Source organism: Eubalaena glacialis, chromosome 14 (genome assembly GCF_028564815.1).
Source record: "Eubalaena glacialis isolate mEubGla1 chromosome 14, mEubGla1.1.hap2.+ XY, whole genome shotgun sequence".
Lineage (NCBI taxonomy): Eukaryota > Metazoa > Chordata > Mammalia > Artiodactyla > Balaenidae > Eubalaena > Eubalaena glacialis.
In genome coordinates, this window is record NC_083729.1 from 45956850 (window position 1) to 45975793 (window position 18944).

General features: G+C 34.4%; 1 protein-coding gene across 1 annotated transcript in view; it reads right to left on the minus strand.

Moving 5' to 3' along the window:
• PSME4 (proteasome activator subunit 4) overlaps positions 1 to 18944 on the minus strand; it is a 99351-nt gene that overhangs the window by 54406 nt on the left and 26001 nt on the right. The window contains exons 2-7 of the mRNA XM_061210443.1: positions 17160 to 17300; positions 16401 to 16517; positions 5399 to 5443; positions 3260 to 3409; positions 1818 to 1881; positions 1141 to 1215 (exon numbers count right to left, since the gene is read on the minus strand). Of these exons, the coding sequence (XP_061066426.1) occupies positions 1141 to 1215; positions 1818 to 1881; positions 3260 to 3409; positions 5399 to 5443; positions 16401 to 16517; positions 17160 to 17300 (592 nt within the window). The remainder of the gene's footprint in view (positions 1 to 1140; positions 1216 to 1817; positions 1882 to 3259; positions 3410 to 5398; positions 5444 to 16400; positions 16518 to 17159; positions 17301 to 18944) is intronic.

Consider the following 18944-nt stretch of genomic DNA (forward strand, 5'->3'; position numbering starts at 1 on the left):
CAAATAACTCATTAAATAACCTACATATTAGTGTTACTATATTGAATATATATTCTCATTTGATTGGTTTTTAAGCAAAATGACATACTGTTTAGTAATTTGCTTTATTCCTTAGGAATTTCATATAAATATCTGTACACTTTCTTTAATGACACTCTGAGGTCACAGGCATGTGACTATGAAGCACCCATATCCATGTATTCCAAAATTGGCAAATGAGACTTAAACATAAAAAGGCAAAATGTAGATAACTGTAGTTCAATGAGAAATATTTTGACTACTTTCTGCCTCCCTAAACGCACATAAAATTATTTTTCCTATGCTCTCATTCCAAGCCAAGGATGCACAAAACACAAATATCTTCTGGCCGATTACTCTCCCTCTCAAAATTTTACCATTCACTTTACCCCCTAAGAATCTGCATTTTAATCTGTCATTTAATAACTGTATTTTAATACAATTAGATTTATTTTTTAAATCTGTCGTTAAATATGTCAGATATGGCGGGGCTAAAGATTGGGGAAATTTACTTTTCCTTCTTAGTTTCTATTGGCCAGAAACAGAGAGAGACAGCACAAGCAAAGGCAATCAGAGCATATGCCTTCTGCTGCTCCCCAGCTCTGCTCTACTGTCAGTGTGCACATCAGAACACCCCAGATGCCCCACAACAGCCTTCTTGAAGCTCCACAGATGATTCTACTGCAGGCGAAACGACACCGAATATGCAATAATGCACCTAGAGACATTTTCTAGCTTTACTTACTCTAGGAAAGTATACAATGTGATTTTAAAAGTGGGGAACACTCTAGAAGAACAATCAAGTACAATACACAAAATTCGTTGGAAGGGATGAATGTATGACACCCTGAATAATAGTGTTAGTACTTTCTAAATTACTTACTCTGAAACTTATAGTTCATGTCCTGCATAGGTAAGACAAAATAATCAAACATTTACGATAGCTTGATATGATCCAATTACTTTTTGAAAATAAACGATCTATCCTTTAAATTACTTATGTTTTTACTAACAGTCAAAAAATATTTTATGTGGTGCTAGAAATAAGAATACAAAACACACTTCTTAAAGACATAAAGATGATGTCAGTGCTATTATATATGTTCAAATGTTCTTAATTACCTTTGGTACATAAGGATCCCAATCTATGTACCCTATATTATCTGTAGCCAATCGAGCAAAGAGATTTACTAGTTGCTGAAAGTAAACCAAAAAAAAGACAGTTAATACATTTGTTGTTTTTAAGGGTCACAGTCACACCCCTTATCCATTTATTCTTTTCAGAACAATCACTATGGGCACAACTGAATTTAATATTTGATTTATGACTCAGTTTTTTCAAATCTCCAAATTTAAGTTCTGATTCTCGTCACCCATTTAAAAATCAGTTGCAGTTGAAATGCTTATTAAAAAAGGGAAATGACAAAGCATCATCCACAGTGCAAAGAGAAAAATAAGTTTTAATCAAACACACATGTAGAAAACATCCACCAGGTGTCCAGCGCCATGCGAGTAAGGGTACAAAAGGAAATAAACAACAGGGTTTTACTCTTCATGCATTTCACAGTACATGCATATACTTTCAGATATTGATAAAACCAAAATAAAGAATATTTTGAAAATAAAGAATATAACCAAAATGAATATTCTACTTCTCTTAGAATACAGCAAATAAAATTCTAAAAAACTGACTACAACACTGCTAATAGCCAATTCTAAGGAACTGAAGTCACTTATCAAATGATCCGATATATTTACTTCCAAACTAAAAAGTATATAAGAAAAAATGGGATACTCACCCCCTCCCACTGTGGGAGATTTTGCACTGAAACCCAAAGGCCAATTAATTCATCAAACCAAAGTCTGAAGAAGAAAAATGTTGTTATGAATAGCAAGTGATTTATAGCAAGTGGTTCAAAGCCAGGTATCCTTTGTATTTTTTTAATCTATTATTCTTACTGATAACTACACAACCTAGAAAAAATAATACTGAAAGTTACAAACTTAATGGAAAAAGAACTACTTTTGTCTGAATATTCCCCTTTCAATTTATTTATGCTAAAAAGAATAATCTCATCAAATTTCTACTTCATTGTTAAATAATTGTCTACCCCTATCTAACACTGTTTACAAGTTTCTCCTTCCTGTCCCTACCTTTTTGCTTTAATGCTTTCCCGTTACTACCTGTTCGTGCAACTCTCCCTTACTCTCTTTTAACAGGCCAACTAGTAATTACACCATTAACTAGCACTACAGTAAATGCTCCATAAAAGAAATGAGCCACAAAGTGTTAGGAGCAATTAAATTATAGTGGTGGAAACTCTCAAATTAAAGAAACATTGGATTGGCCAAAAAGTAACATCTTACAGAAAAACCCGAATGAACCTTTTGGCCAACCCAATAGAAGCGAATACAGGGGCAAGAAAACATCTGAATATTATTAACCAATCTTTACAAATGTCAAAGAAATTACAAGTTTTTAAGTAAAATTAAAATTTCATAAACATACAGCTAGATACAAAATTTCTGATTTGACTGAAATAAAAGATGTGACATCTCACTATAGAAAACATGCTGGGGGAGTGGGAGGGCTAAGCATGAACCCATAATATACTGATAATTACTATGATCCTTCCAGTCTTTTCTTCATACCTTTTACTTTTTTCATAAAAGTACAATCTAAATATTTTCATTCTTGGGTTTATGATATACCTGTAGTCATCCAAGAAAAAAACAGTTCTTAAAAACAGTGAAAAGACTAGAACAAGTTAAAAAAAAAAAAAAAAAAGACCAAAGAAAAACTATGCTACACATGATGAGGGTTAAAACCAAGGTTTAGAAAAACACTTTTCCCTTCCCTAAACTCTATGCGATTTAACATTTCCACCACTGCCTATTTATTGAAATTTTCAACCCCTTTTTGTACTTATTATTCTTTCTCTCCCAATATCTTAAATTAAAGCCCACATCTTACTTGGCTTGACATACAAGCATTATTCTCTCTTTATTTGCAATCCTATATTTAACTGTTTTAGCCTTCACACACACACTTCAAGTATAAGAAACATAATGGTTGAGTTGGTAAATTTTTTACTTATTATTGCTTTAATAGTTTGCACATGTATATACATACATACATATATATATGTGTATATATATGCATGTATTCCCTACTATATTCTAGAATTTGTCAAGATATATATATATATATATATATATATATATATATATATATACTTACTTAAAACCTTTATGATGAAGTTCTGGAGAAAGGGAGGTAGGAAGAAATATTTCAAAATAAGTGATGGCCTTTTGCATCGTTACATCAAAAGGGCACATTAATGGCCGCCATTCTTCTAGCATCTCAGCTGTGGCATCTGCTGGAAAATACCTAATAAAGAAGGTTTTCATGTATCTGATCATTGGCTAAACACTCTACATCATTATATGACTGACAAAAAAGGAGGAGAAGGCGAAGATATTCATGAGATAATATCACACACTACCAATGTGTGTGATATTACCAAAGAAACACACATTTTTACAACTCTAAAATAAACAGCCTATCACACTTAGATAAGATAAATTTTCTTGTCTATGGACTTGGGAAAATGTTATTGAGTTGGCCAAAGAGTTCGTTCAGGTTTTTCTGTAAGATGGCTGAACAAACTTTCTGGCCAACCCAACATAAAGTTGATAAACCTCAGATAAAATACAAAGTCATTCAAATCACCTACAAACTTAAACGTGATTGTTGTATTTTTTCATCCTATGTGCTGTGTAATAGCAATAGAAAAAAAAAAATCTTGTCATAGGGAATCCAGTCTATATAAGAAATGTATAATCAGCAAAGTGAGCAAGAGAACATCAGCCCAGGAACCTCTAGGCACCTTAGGAACAAACCATTTACCCTCACTGGACCAGAGGTTCCCAGGTTGATGTTCTCTTTCTCACTTTGCTGATTATACATTTCTTCCTATATACAAGAGAGGATTGGGCTAGATGATCGAGTCCTACAGGCTCTAACATTGTAAAATTCTATGAAATGGGCAGGAGCATCCCTGGGGTATAGAAGATTTAGAAAAATAAAATCTGAAGTGTGCAGACACACACAAAATGAAGGTAAATGGATAAGGAGGACCCATTATCCATTTGGGTATGGAATGGATACCCAAATGGGTAGGCAACTGGGGTTTAAAATAATGAAAAGCATATGAAAATTTATGATTTGGGTATGGCCCAAAAAGTTAGTAAACCCTTTCAAATATACTTGGAGGTTTGGCCTATACATCATATTATTAATCTTATTATATCTTTATACATCTGTGTTATTAGAATCACACTTCATTCCTTTATGTGAAAAATAAAATTACATTTCTAGTTATTCTTCTGTTGAGTTCATCGAGCATTTATGTACCAGATCATTGTGCAACAGGTTAGAATTAAAAAAATTTTTAAAGGCAGAATATATTCATATATTCTACCTTCAAAGATCTCATACATTGATTCCCCTTCCTAATTTTTCAGAATCAACTGTTAGCCTAGTAATCCAAAACAAAAGCTTGGGCATTCTATGAATTATCTAAGAACCTAAACACCAGTAAGTACCTCAGTGATGATCAAGTTTCACAAAATGACACTGCTCACTGGTGGCTTACTGAATGACTCAGGTTAGATCTTAAGCCTCTTAAAAGGAGACATTTTATATCTTGAAAATACATTTGCCCAAGACTGAGTAGTATAGGAGGTCAGCAACAAGTATCTGATCTATAAAATAACTTTAACTCATATTACAAGCATATGATAAATATACGAATTTCCATTCAAAAGAATTCACTGCATTCATAGCAGAAGTATGTCTTAGAACAGCCTGATAAACAAGAATGAAAAAATAGTTCAAGTCCACACAACTGGACTTTAATTAAACTAAATTCTATCCATATTCATCTTTAAACATAAGAATATGGGATATTCAAAGTCAAATATTCTACTGAAACAGAACACAGTAGAAAAAAACTTATGCACCATCTTATTATTATTCATTTTAATATAAGACCTACAAGGCTCATTTTGGAAAATATTTTTGATCTGAGTAACAATACTCTAGGAAAACCTTTCAGATGAAGCCAGTTATACGTACATTATTGCATTCTTACTTTATAATGGGTGACTGACACCCACACCACTTAAAAATTTCTAAATTTATAAATGAAATCTGAAAAGTTCAGTTGAAGAGCTGGAGATGATATGTTGTGCCCAGTGACTAACATCACAATATCAGAGACTAGTTGTACCTCTAAATTCCTCTTCAAAGCATACTAAAGATGGGGAAAAGCCCACAGAAACAATAAGAGGCTTTATAAATTGAGAAGCTACTTACGGTCGGCAGCTTTTCACGAGTGTTTTGAGAACATTTTCTACAGAACTGGGGGGAAAAATCCATTTGATAAATTAGGTTGGTGTATTTTAAGAACACATCTTTTTTTAAGAACACATCTTTATTAAATATCTCTAAGATACACTCATACATTTAGATATTATCTGTGGATAATATATGGAATATGGAATAACTAATCCTTCTCTTTCGTACAGACAAAACTCTAACGATTAACTACCCTAAACTCCGTAATCTACTCTTCCCTTTTGCTCATTCTATGCAGTGAAAAAAAGGGAAGAAAACTAGAAAAAGGGCAAATCATCTTTGATCTTTACAAAGTGGGCAGCGATGACCATATAACTACCAATACATCAAGAAGTATGTTCAGGGCTTCCCTGGTGGCGCAGTGGTTGAGAATCTGCCTGCCAATGCAGGGGACACGGGTTCGAGCCCTGGTCTGGGAAGATCCCACATGCCGCAGAGCAACTGGGCCCGTGAGCCACAATTACTGAGCCTGCGCGTCTGGAGCCTGTGCTCCGCAACAAGAGAGGCCGCAACAGTGAGAGGCCCGCGCACTGCGATGAAGACTGGCCCCCGCTCGCCACAACCAAAGAAAGCCCTCGCACAGAAACGAAGACCCAACACAGCCAAAAATAAATAAATAAATTTAAGAACAGTTTAAAAAAAAAAAAAAGTATGTTCAGTGGCTTCAAATACTAATTTTAAATTTTTATTAAAGTGCTTTTACATCAAAAAACAAACAGCAAAGTCTGGTGTGCTTCTATCAGCAACTACCAGAAACCAGTTTTCTGTAACCTACTGATGAGAGTTTTATAACCCTCCAAGGCACTTTATTGCGAGCAACAATTATCAAAATAATAAGCAACTGCCACCTTTCTGACCAGCTACTTAAAAAGTTAGCTGAGGAACATTAAAAGCTGTAACTTAAAAAAAAAAAAAAAAGCTGTAACTTATTTTCCAACTTGTAGGTGGTTCAAGTGAATTTAGGAAAACAACATAAATATTTGTATATGAACTTATAATAAACACTTCTACTTTAATGAAAAGGCTAGTGTGTACTGGTTTAAACACACATCACCAGAATGGATATTTAAAATTTTAACTAGACCACAGTCAAAAGAGGTCAAATGCAAATTAACAAAACAAAGGGTAATTTTGAACTGGAATTTTAAAATAAATGTGTGACTACTTACAATATGATGTATAAAAGTAAAAATAAAACAAGTCCCCAAATCTCAAGAGAAAAAATTATGGGGGAAAGGGGTAACTTTCGGGCAGTGCTTCCACCTGACACTTTCTCATTAAGCTGCTTGAAATTCTTAAGTCCAGAAGTCTATCCAATTTCTCTGAAAGCTTAAGAACTAATTTGCAAAGAAATTCCAAGGAATAACACAAACCAAACTCAACACAAGTAATCAATGTACTATATAACCAAGAGAGAAAACTATAATTTCATTACTTGAAGCAGTAAGAATCCTCTTTAATTTCAAAAGTACTCAGAAAAAAATTAACTGAAGAGGAAACTGGGTTACAACTCATGAGATAATTCTAAAATAAAAAAGATGACCATACGGCCAGAGAGTCATCGTGGAGCATTTTCTCTGATTATCAAAGAGAGATGTTACCTTCTTCCACAAAAAAAACTCATCAATTCAGAAACAGAGTTTAATTGAGGGAACATCTAAGTTTGCCTAGTTAAAAAAAAAGGAGGGGGAGGGGAGCAAACTTCTCTCCAACTACATTTACAACTCCCTGAAGACCACAACTATGATTTTTACTTCTGGGCATTTCCAAAGTGCTTATAACAAGGCTGTGTTCATTTACATATATACATATATTATAAATATATTTATATATTTATTTATTTACAAAGCTCTATAAACATTTTCTATCAGGACAACAAAGAACATCGATCTTTGGATCTTCTTTTAGTTTGGACCAAAGAACCAACTTAGAAACAAATTTTAGAATTCATAGGTAAGATCTGAAGATTCATCTAGTTCCAAACGAAATAAGAGATCAACTTAAATGCAGATTTTAAAAAAGATAATTCTAAAATGGTAAACTTATGGTCCAAGGAAATAAGCAGAAGATCTATAATTCTACCAGTTCCTAATGTTTGTGTTCATGTTAACTTTACATTTACTTTTAACTGTTTCTGTGGCAGCTTGTTTGAGAGTACAACACAGAAAACCTGCTATTTTCACTGGTAATTTTTCTATTCTACCAACAAACTTCCATATAATGTCAAAAATGATTCTAGAAAGCAAGTCATAAAAGGATGCATAGCTACATGTTTTCTCCAGTTCCCTTCACTCTTCAGAAGAATAGGAGGTTAATTATAAGACTTGATAGCTGTCACTTCACTCATTAGAGGAATAGGGTGTGTGGGAATGTGATTTAATTCATCTAAATAAAGTCAGTTTCAACCCCTCCTTATATATAAGGCCTGTGCCATTGGATTTATATACTCTTTATCCAGAAAAGGGTACAATCTCTCTAACCTGTGATATCTGTATAGTGACCTTTTGTGATTCTTGTAATCTCTCAAGATGAAGGGAACAATGTTTCTGTTTAAAAATAAAATAAAAGGTTAAGGCTAGATGCTACTAGATTATATTTCACTAATTTTTAGAGGGAGTGAATAATCACTAAAAACTTTTCCAATTGTTGGAAATTTCTAATACTAAAGTGACAACAATTCAAAACACTTTTTTTTTTTTTAATCAAAAGGTATCTACAGAGGGACTAAGTTTTGGGTGGGTTTTCTCATACCCTATTTCCTCTTAGTAAACGCATGTTAGCTTGAAAAGAAAGCCACAGTATATCACGTAATGAATGGTTCACAGCCTGGGCTTAGAGTCAGACGGATCTGAATTTGAAAACCTGTCCTGCTACTTACTAGTAGCGCAGTATTATAGCCTCATATCTATATAAGAGCTGTTACAAAAATTAAATAAGATAATGTAAAGAATACAGTTATCTGGCCCAGAATTAAGCACAATAAATGTTAACTACAATTATTATTTCATATCTGGCCAAAATAAATTATATTTTCAATCTCCTTAAGAACGAAAATTTGTACTCATTTTGCTTTTACATTTATTCTACTGCCTCTGAGAAGCTATTAATTTACATTTAGGAAATTGCATCAGAATAGGAAAGTCCTTCCCCAGCTGCCACCCTATTTATCAGGGCAGAAAGTAAGTTCTTGTCCCAGTTCTTGAGCTCTTGTCCCAGTTTCAACAAATGACTCTGCGTGAATTTTCCTCTCTGGGAGGAAATTTCCTTATGATGATGTTCTTTATGATTCCGTATGTTAATAAAGTATGCCAAATAAATACTTGAGTACTTAAGTATGCCTTAGGTTAATAAATGCCAAATATGTAGCAGAGAAGCCAGAGGAAAGCCAAAAGCCTTAGCCTCCACTTACTGAGATAGTGGACTTACATAAACCTGGAGGTTTACGATTCCTCCTTAGCCTTACCTAACTGTCAGGACAATATTCACTTCTAAACCAGAGAAATGTACAGCAAATGACAAATTCAAGATGAGAGTAGTGTGGACTGCCCACGGCCAGAAGTATGTTCAGCTTCACTTCACAATTCTTGAACTAAAATTTAACTTCAGAGTAATCATATTTACTTTTTCATAAATGAACTGGGAAACTATAACCCTGGTATATTCTACATAACTCTGCCTCAACCTCCTTGTAACTTAATATACCAGTTTTTTCCAAAATCCAAACAAATCCACCATCAGTTAGTCAAACACTATCCATCTCATATCTAATCTTACAAAATCTAATACTGCTTAGTTAAATCAGCAGTCATTTTTCACAGCCACTTCACACAAAATTAGGTTTAAGATAATTTTACCTGAGGACAGCCTAAATAAATTATAACATCTTCATCACTGATGTAGCATTAACATGGGTTTTTCATACAATTACTTCAAGAAAAAAGTATGCCTCTATGGCAAGTAAATGTTAAGAAATTGTAATGATTCTGACCACTCGTGTAAAAAGAGTGTGTATAATTGCTACAAGTGATGACAAGCCTGATCAATGTGAACTGAGTATTTTTTAAATTGCTTAAAAAAGAGCAGTTTCTAGAGAAAGATCATTGTAGCACAACTTTTGAAAGAAGCACTATCAAAGTCATTAATAAAAATTAATAAAATCAACCACTTATTCTCTAATTTCCAAATAAAAATAGAATTTTTTAAAAAGCAAATAGAATGTTCCTCAAATACCATGTTAAAAAAATCACTGCAAATACCATATTAATAATCATTGTTTACTAACAAAATAACTGTAAACTATTTTAAATTTCAACAGGTTCTCAGACAAATTACTTTCATCATTTCATTATCATGTTAAATTCTATAGCTAAAGATCATTCTTGAGTTGCTGGTAGTAACTTAAGCTTAGAAATGTGGCTACACATATCAAGAAACCCCCGACAGAGGTTAAGAACATGTCATTTTCATGTGTTGATGGGGGAACAAAGGATTTAACTGTATCTTAAGGATAAGAGCACCAATTCAAATGGTCCTTTGATAGATTTAACAGAGAAAGAAGAAATCAAGAACAAGTACCAGAAAAGGGAAATATCAAATTTCTCCAGAGGCAGATTAATATGAAAAATGAAATAGTTTAATACTGTATGATCCACCTTAGAATATATATAAAAGAAAAATAGATATTCAAATATTTTTTAAAAAGTAAATGAGTTATCTAGGCCCAAGCTACTCATGATGCAAATATGTAAACCTTTAAAACACCAAACAACCCACAAAAACTAAACTGATAGTGATAAGACTAAATAAATGTATATATATACACATAGCAATTCAAACATGAATTGTCTATGTTCATTTGTAAAAACTGATCTATGCATAATTCCCCCACACTTTGTTAGTAGCAATACCTTTCTTTACCGTGCTGCCTACATTTGTAACCTGTAATATGCTTTTCCAATTAAGTGTGTGGGACACTGTTTTATGACATAAAATCATGCCCAAATGATTCAAATGCTTCTTTTACAAAGTAAACAATAAGCAGTTCTTAAGTTGCTAGTATCGAGTTCACAACTACCTAGGTTTTTTCCAATTTTAATTTTTCTTTTGAATAAAAAAAACACTACAAATTGTTTCTCCAGCAGAAAGTAAAAACAGATGAAAGTAAAAAGGGTCTTTTGCCACTGAGGCAAAAAGACAGAAAGGAGGAGGGAAGGGGGAGAAGCAGCAAAAAAGAAGAAGGAGGAGGGGACAGAGAAGAAAATAGGGGAAAGGAGAAGAAAGTTTAATAATCCTTGCTTCAAACAATGGAACCAGCTTTTAAAATCATGTTGAAATGCATGGCATTCTAAGCAGTAGTTTCAATAAAGACAAACACATAAGGCACATGAGTTTAAGACTTGAAAGACAAACAGTTAACAAATGAAGCAAGCTTTCACTTTTGATTATAAAAGTGGTATTCTAAAAATAGTTATGAACACATGCAGTCAGCTGACAAAACTGTTTCAAAATGTGTCAGAATACATTTAAGATGAAAATACTCAAAATACTAACTCCAAAAGCATGCCATATTAAAGGGCTCCTTAAGGAATTTTCTGAAATAAAATGTTTGTAAAAAGTCACACTTCTATCCCTGGGCTATAAACATTTGCTATACTAGTGTACTAAATAGTATCTTAAGTAGAAAAGTAAATTTTAAAATGTTTTAAATGATCCCATCTTAGAAATTCAGTGGACAGAGACCAGCTGTGAGGAACAAAAAGTGAAAGTACTGTTGTATGGCTCTCCAACCAGTGTCTCTAACACATCAGATTCCTCCAATATTAAAATCAAGGCAAGTGTGATGAATAAAGTCCAAGAACCAAAGAATCTGAAAATCTTTCAAAGTTAATTGTTGTAACTATATACAGTGTGACCTGAATGGAAATATGGTAACAGGTACTCCTTTCAAAAGGAGAGGTAAAATATGATAATAACAGTAAAAAGATTAAAGCAAATTAGAGAAAATGAATAAAGAATTTATTACAATTCTGAAAAACTGTTTTAAGTACCATTTCTTCTACCTTTTTTTTTTTTTTTTAACAGAAGAGACATTAAGTTTCAAATTTTGTCCTACAGCGCTGCCTCTCACGAAGAAAGTGCCCCCTCAAAAGTAGTTCCAGGGGCTTCCCTGGTGGCGCAGCGGTTGAGAATCTGCCTGCCAATGCAGGGGACACGGGTTCGAGCCCTGGTCTGGGAAGATCCCACATGCCGCGGAGCAACTAGGCCCGTGAGCCACAACTACTGAGCCTGCGCGTCTGGAGCTTGTGCTCCGCAACAGGACAGGCCGCAACAGTGAGAGGCCCGCGCACCGCGATGAAGAGTGGCCCCCGCTTGCCGCAACTAGAGAAAGCCCTCGCACAGAAACGAAGACCCAACACAGCCAAAAATAAATATAAATAAAGAAATTGACACTTTACTTTAAAAAAAAAAAAGAAAGTAGTTCCAGATGCCCAGTGTTCTTTCTGATCCCTTCAAACTGGAACAACACATCATCATTTTTAAAAACAGGCTGCATCAACAGAGCTGCACTTCACAATGTGTGCTCCTTTTAGTGGACGCACACAGTCCTGTGTGTAAGTGCTCCAAGCCACTAGGCCAATAGAGTTCATCTTCTTGGAGCATCAATTTTAGTCAAGAGATACATGTGGAAGAAATTTTTACTTATGAAAGTATTACTTAATAAGCCTAATAAAGATATGAATGTTTAAGATAAAATGTAAAAATTCCAAGAAATTTCTCACACCACACCTCTTAAGAAAAATCTTTGGAGAAAGGGAAGGACGTAGTAAATGGACAATCTGAGAAGCACTGGAACAGGAAAAAGAATACTGGTTTGGAAACGAAAAGACCTGGATCTTACAGAATTAAAAACAGAAAAAAAGAAAGCAAGAAGTGCTGGACCAGTGGTAAGAAAACAGGAGGGACTGATAAATGAGGCAGGAAACTTTAACTTGCATGGATGCAGGCTAAGAGGACAGCAAATCCATAAGCCTCTAACCACATGCAGGGCGCATTCTGGAAATGTAAGGGACATTTTTAACTATCACAATTGGGGGGAGGACTCACTGGACTTTTAGTGATTAAAAGCCAGGTATATTAGATATCCTGCAATTCATGGAATAGCCCGACTCAATAAAAAATTATTACTGCAAGACTTTCAAATGTCCCAATGCACGGTTATACAGGTTAAAAATTCTTGAACCTAAAAGTTAACTGCTTTAAACATTAACTATTTTTCACACAGTTTTAATAGACATCGAATCTCTAGGAATACAACTAACATGTAAATTGAAGGAAGGCTGTACTTTGGCTGAAAATTTTACCTACGGTTATTCATGATTCCTGAAAGGAAAAAAAAATTACAGCATAATGGCAATTCCAGTTGCCCCACTTGATTTGCCAAAACCAAATCCCTGTGCATGTGTAGTTTTCATACAAATATGTAACTAAGATTGAAGATTGCTTTAACAGTCTTAGAACCAAGTGTCACTACACTTGCAATTAGCAGATTCACAAAGAATGAGGATGTCAGAGAATTTCATTAATAATTTTGTTAAAGTGCTTCATGTTTTTCTGGAATGTCATCCTTATTTTGGTAGGGCACAAAAGACAAGTTATGTTGTGAAAATTACACATTGACATTGTTTATTTTGGCAAAAGTCTGCTGCACAAATTCTCTATGGCTTCATATATTAATGTTTCTTTTCCTAATTCATCCTTTGCCTATTTCTTTCACATGTAATAATGTTTAAAAATAATGTTTTGTAATACTAAGTAGCTACACCATCCCACATAATTACATAAAGAATTATTGTGACACTATGTTATAAATAAGGCCAGCTCACCTGCAATAGTATCTTACTTCTTTTTTTTCCCAGTCAGTAGTCTGAAATTAAAGTTATTTCTCTCTCTCTCTCATCATATTTAAGTAAGTGTGGCCTGTTATTCTGTATCCTAGCACTCGTTTTTATTTCAATGTCCACTAACAATGCTGCTCTTACATTTTCTTATACTTCTGATACAGAATGTGTTTTGACCTTTTTACTTTTAAATCCAAACTTACTTATTATAAGTAGATGCAAAATCCGAATACCATACTATTTGTTTTTTTTAAAATATTTATTTATTTATTTTTGGCTGCGTCAGGTCTTAGTTGTGGCACGCAGGATCTTTCATTGTGGCGCACGCGCTTCTCTCTAGTTGTGGCATGCGGGTTCAGTAGTTATGGCGTGCGGGCTTAGCTGCCCCGTGGCATGTGGGATCTTAGCTCCCCAACCAGGAATCAAACCCACGTCCCCTGCATTGAAAGGTGGATTCTTAACCACTGGACCACCAGAGAAGTTCCCCATACTGCGTTTTTTAGCATAATAGTGCATGCATGTTTGAAATATATATTGCTTTATAATAAACTACTTTCCCATTATTTCTTTTACGGTTAAAACATTATTTATATTTATTTTTGAGTGTAGAAAGGTCATGTTATTTATGAATTTCATTTTGGAATAGTTATCTATAGAATACAAAAGTCTATTAGAGTTAAGAGTCACGCTGTAAACCAAGTGAAGATTTCATCAAAGACTTGATGTCTCTTCAAAAGACCAAGAACAGCCATGGTGAAACTTTTAAGGAAGGTTTCCATAACAGCAAGGATGATGTGAAGCTTCAGGAAATGACATGGTAATTAGTATCAAGATGCAGGGGAGGAACTATAAACAATGATTGACACTAACAGTAATAAGCGTTAACAAAATTTCCTGGAAAACAATGGCATCACTGAAGAGGAAAGCCATAGATATTTATTAATAACGACACAGTACTTAAAAAAAAAGTGGCTGCCTTTGCAAAGTTACACCTGTCAGGGCAGGAAGTGTGACACTTGGTTATAAAGAAGTAAAAGAAATGCTGAAGAAGAAATTACTGAAGGAATAGCTTTCCCTCCCCCATGATTTACCAAAGACTTTCAGAGGCAGTCAAAGATGAGCCAGGAAAATTTTAGAAAGATAACTGATTTTGAACTCCATTTAAAGGTCCCTGAAATCTATGAAATGGTGATTCTAGTCAAAAGTTCAATGGGCTCAGGACTTCCCTGGTGGCCCAGTGGCTGAGAATCCATCTGCCCATGCAGGGGACACGGGTTCAATCCCTGGTCCAGAAAGATCCCACATGCCGCGGAGCAACTAAGCCTGTGCACCACAACTACTGAGCTTGCACTCTAGAGCCCGCGAGCCACAACTACTGAGCCTGCATGCTGCAACTACTGAAGCCTGCGCGCCTGGAGCCTGTGCTCCACAACAAGAGAAGCCACCGCAATGAGAAGCCCGCACACCTCAACGAAGAGTAGCCCCCGCTCACCGCAACTAGAGAAAGCCTGCGCGCAGCAACAAAGACCCAACGCAGCCAAAAAAAATAATAATAAAATAAAACAGCTTTAGAAAAAATAAAGTTCAATAGGCTCAGATTTTGAGGTCTAGTCAATCCAGTCTGTTCCATGCTCCCTCCAGCAGAAATAAAACTCAAAAGTAATCTTTCATGTTAAATTTGGGGTTTTCATAATAAATATTAGTAAAAACACACTTGAACATTGTACCATTTAGTTTCATGATGAATTTTGCCATATTTATGGTTGAAATGGGTTTCCTTGTTTTAACACATGAAATCTTCACGAAATAAATACCTTCTGACCATGTGACTGACTGAAATACCTTCTGACAGTATTTGTGACTACTGTCCAAAAAACAATTAGGGCCTAAGTTCACAATTACCTATAGTTTTTTTTTTTTTTACTCTTTCCATTTACATCATTTCACTATTTACCTATGACCTAAAAGTCTTTAAAGTCTGCCATCTGCAGTCATTTTCAAAAAAATTCACTTACGACTGCTGACTTAAGTGAGGCCTGAGGATTAATCATGGATTAAATGAACTGAACTGGGTAGACATGTAAACATGTCTAGGATTGAGAGAAAAACCACAGAAATAAATGTTCAAAGACTTCATTTATAAAAGAGAAAAAGGAAAATAATACAGGCATATAAAATGGTGTTCTTCAGGAAATGAGTGCATATGTATATGACAAACAACTCTAGATAATAAGAGGAAACAGCTATTAAAAGTTTAAGAAAACATTTCCTAAAAATAAACCTCAATCACAAATTTAAGAGTATTTTAAGCCAAACATGCTAAGACTGGGAAAATTAAGAGCTAGATCACAACTGGACAAACCCTTGTTAACAGGGAAAAATGACACTTTGCAGTCAAGCCTGAAATCACTATTAATCAAAAAGGACAGATGATTACATTGTACTCTGTAAAGGTTCAGAATAAAAATACAAAACGTACCAAAATTAGAGATCTGAAAGAGTCAGGATGTGTGTACAAGAAGCCATAACAGCCAGAGATTTATAATCTTATTATGTCTAAACATTACTAGAAAATAACATAAACCAAAGACCGTGCATTTGAATAGTTTGTGCTATAAGACAGTCAGTCACTGAAACTGATGCTTCTTTAGCTGGGAGTGTGTGTGCTCTGGGATGTGGGTGCCCCCTGGAATAGGCAAAGCTCCTCCTCTTGAAGCATTCATTTTACTTGAAGAATTAAAACACATGTGGATATACTATGAAGAATGCCAAATGTGCATGACAAAATATTAGATTTCAAACAAAAATCTCTTGTTTTCTTTGGCTAGTATGGTGATGTTAGCTGTTAGAGATATGGTGGTGGGAAATTCTTAAGTGCAGCTTCAGATATAGTTTAAAGAGGGCAATAAATTGTTTTAGGAGTCAAGATACATAAAAATGAGCACATTAAAATGTGTATTTGCTTGCTTATCTCAAGTAACCCAACATTTCTCAATCATGATCAAACCCCTAAGAGTCCCCAAAAGTGCTCCCCCAAAAGTACTTTAAATGGAAATACTTACTTAGGAAACCAATTTAATCCCAGGTGCTCTGTCTTGGAATATAATATTCTTTCCACCATGTCATAAAGTGGTCTCCAAGGTAACTCCAAGTCATCTCTTGAAAGAAGTTCCTTTTTCCTAATTAAAGAAAGAGTAAATACATGTGTGTATGCTTGCTCAGGGTGTGTATACTACACAGGGAGAACAGTTGTTAAATGTTGCTGTCATCACAGTGGGTTTTGCCTTTCCCCATCCTCAGCCACTCACTGGCAAAACATGGTAGGAGGAAGAACAACGCACCGAACTTTTGCCGCTGTCCAAACCTCAAGGGGCACCAGGTAAGAAGAGGCATTAAAATTTGTGCCACCATTACTGTAGATGAGTTTCATACTTTCCCACACTATCTATGGAGTACTTAATGTTTCCCAAATTGTGCTGGGTGCCTGGGATAAGCAAAAGAATAAATGATCCCTGTCTTCTCAAGGATCTTACAATCTACATAAGGGAAGGTAATTAGTATAAATGAAACAATCAGACAACATATAGTTCAATATGTGCTAGAGAAGAGAAGGCTTCATGGAGGAAAAGGAATCTTAATTAAAAGGTTAATTAACACATGCGGTTTAAACTTATGATAAAGTTTTCTGCACTCTTTTTCCAAAATGGTAATTTGGGACTTGCTCTTCTTACCAAAGAACAATTAGCTCTCCTCATTCCCTAAAACCTTGAAGAAAAAAAAAAACAAAAAATCTTAGCAGAAATCACAGGAAATTGACTTACTTTAACAAGTTGATTAAGAGACGTGCAAATCCCTGCATCATGCTGATTTCCAGTTTTGGAATTGATACCAGCTCATATAATAATTTGATAAAAAGAACATGATCTTCTTTGCTAAATTTTCTCCCATAAAGTCGAATATATCTGCAAGAGAAAAATCGATACAGCCTTTAAAAATAGATATGGTGACACATTCATGTTCATTGCAGCATTATTCACATAGCCAAAGTGTGGAAGTAACATAAATGTCCACCAACAGACGAATGGATAAAGAAAATGTTATATATATATATATATACATACACACACACACACACACATATATATATATACACAATGGAATATTATTCAGCCTTTAAGAAGAAAGCTGTCATATGCTAAAACACAGATGGACCTTGAGGACATTATGCTAACTGAAATAAGACAATCAAAAAAAGTCAAATCCTGCATGATTCCACTTATATGCAGTATCTAAAGTAATCAAACTCATAGAAACAGAAAGTACAATGGTGGTTGCCAGGGGCTGGGAAGGCAGACAGGGAGCTATTGTTCAACGGGTATAGGGTTTCTCATACAAGATGAAAAATTCTAGAGATCTGTTGTACAACAATGTACACACAGTTAACAATACCATACTGTACACTTAAAAATTGTTAAGAGGGTAAATTTAAGAGTTTGCCACAATAAAAAAAAAAATGTATTGTTACACTTTAATTTCAAAAGTCTTTGATGTCAAACATTTTATCACACTGCACACTCATCACTGTGCAGGAAAGACTTACTCTATATTTTAATTAAGAGATTACCAAATAAGTATTTTATTGACAAAAAACTTATAATTCAGTTATAATAACTGAATTCACATCAACATTTAATGACCAATTATAACACTGCTGTTTTATTTTTGTATGGTTTTAACTGGCCTTTGGACACAGTAACCTGAAAAGAATCCCTCTGCACCCTTTCCTTTATTAAGCAAGTGCTCATTCAGAATAACAATCTACCTAATGACTTGCTAAAACTACTTAAAAACATCATATCACAACATTATAAAACAGAACAAAAGAGTACAGACATAGAAGTTTACTGTTTTAACCACAAGAATCTTTGATGAACGCTTACTGAGAATCCTGAAACAATACAGCATTACCTAACTTGTACTACTTGTTTCTAGGGATTAACTCATAACTATAATAAAATTATGTTGCTACCAAAAAAGCACAGTATTTTATCTCAAAATTATACATTTTCAATTTTTTAACTTTAAGGAATCAATGTAATCAAAAGTGTCAACTATAAGCAATTTAAGGAAAAGGTGTCCCAAAAAGCAAGAATGACTAACCATGGCATAGTTAAGGATTCAGAAGTAACTAAAACTTAAGTAACAAAAACTTACTTAGAACAAATTACTGGATACTTAAAATCATCAACTCCTTTGAGGAAGACCATTTTATAGACAAGTACATAATTCAACAGAAGACGCAGCATTAATATTCCTTATATGATCTTTAGCACTTCCCCAACAGCTAAGATCAAATTAAACTCACGTTTAACTTCTAAAATTAGAATACCTGTTTTTCTTTTTCCAGAAAATCCTCAATATTCTTGGTCCAATAAGAGCACTCTTTTTTTTTTATTTTCTCAGGCTGCTGCATATTTATTCAGCTCTTGTCTGTCTGAACTTTCAAGGTATAATCCCATGATTTCACCTTAGTACTAGGCGATCGAACAGTATTGGGGGTGGGGGGCGGCGAGGGGAGACAGCAATGAGACCTGAGATATTGTTTT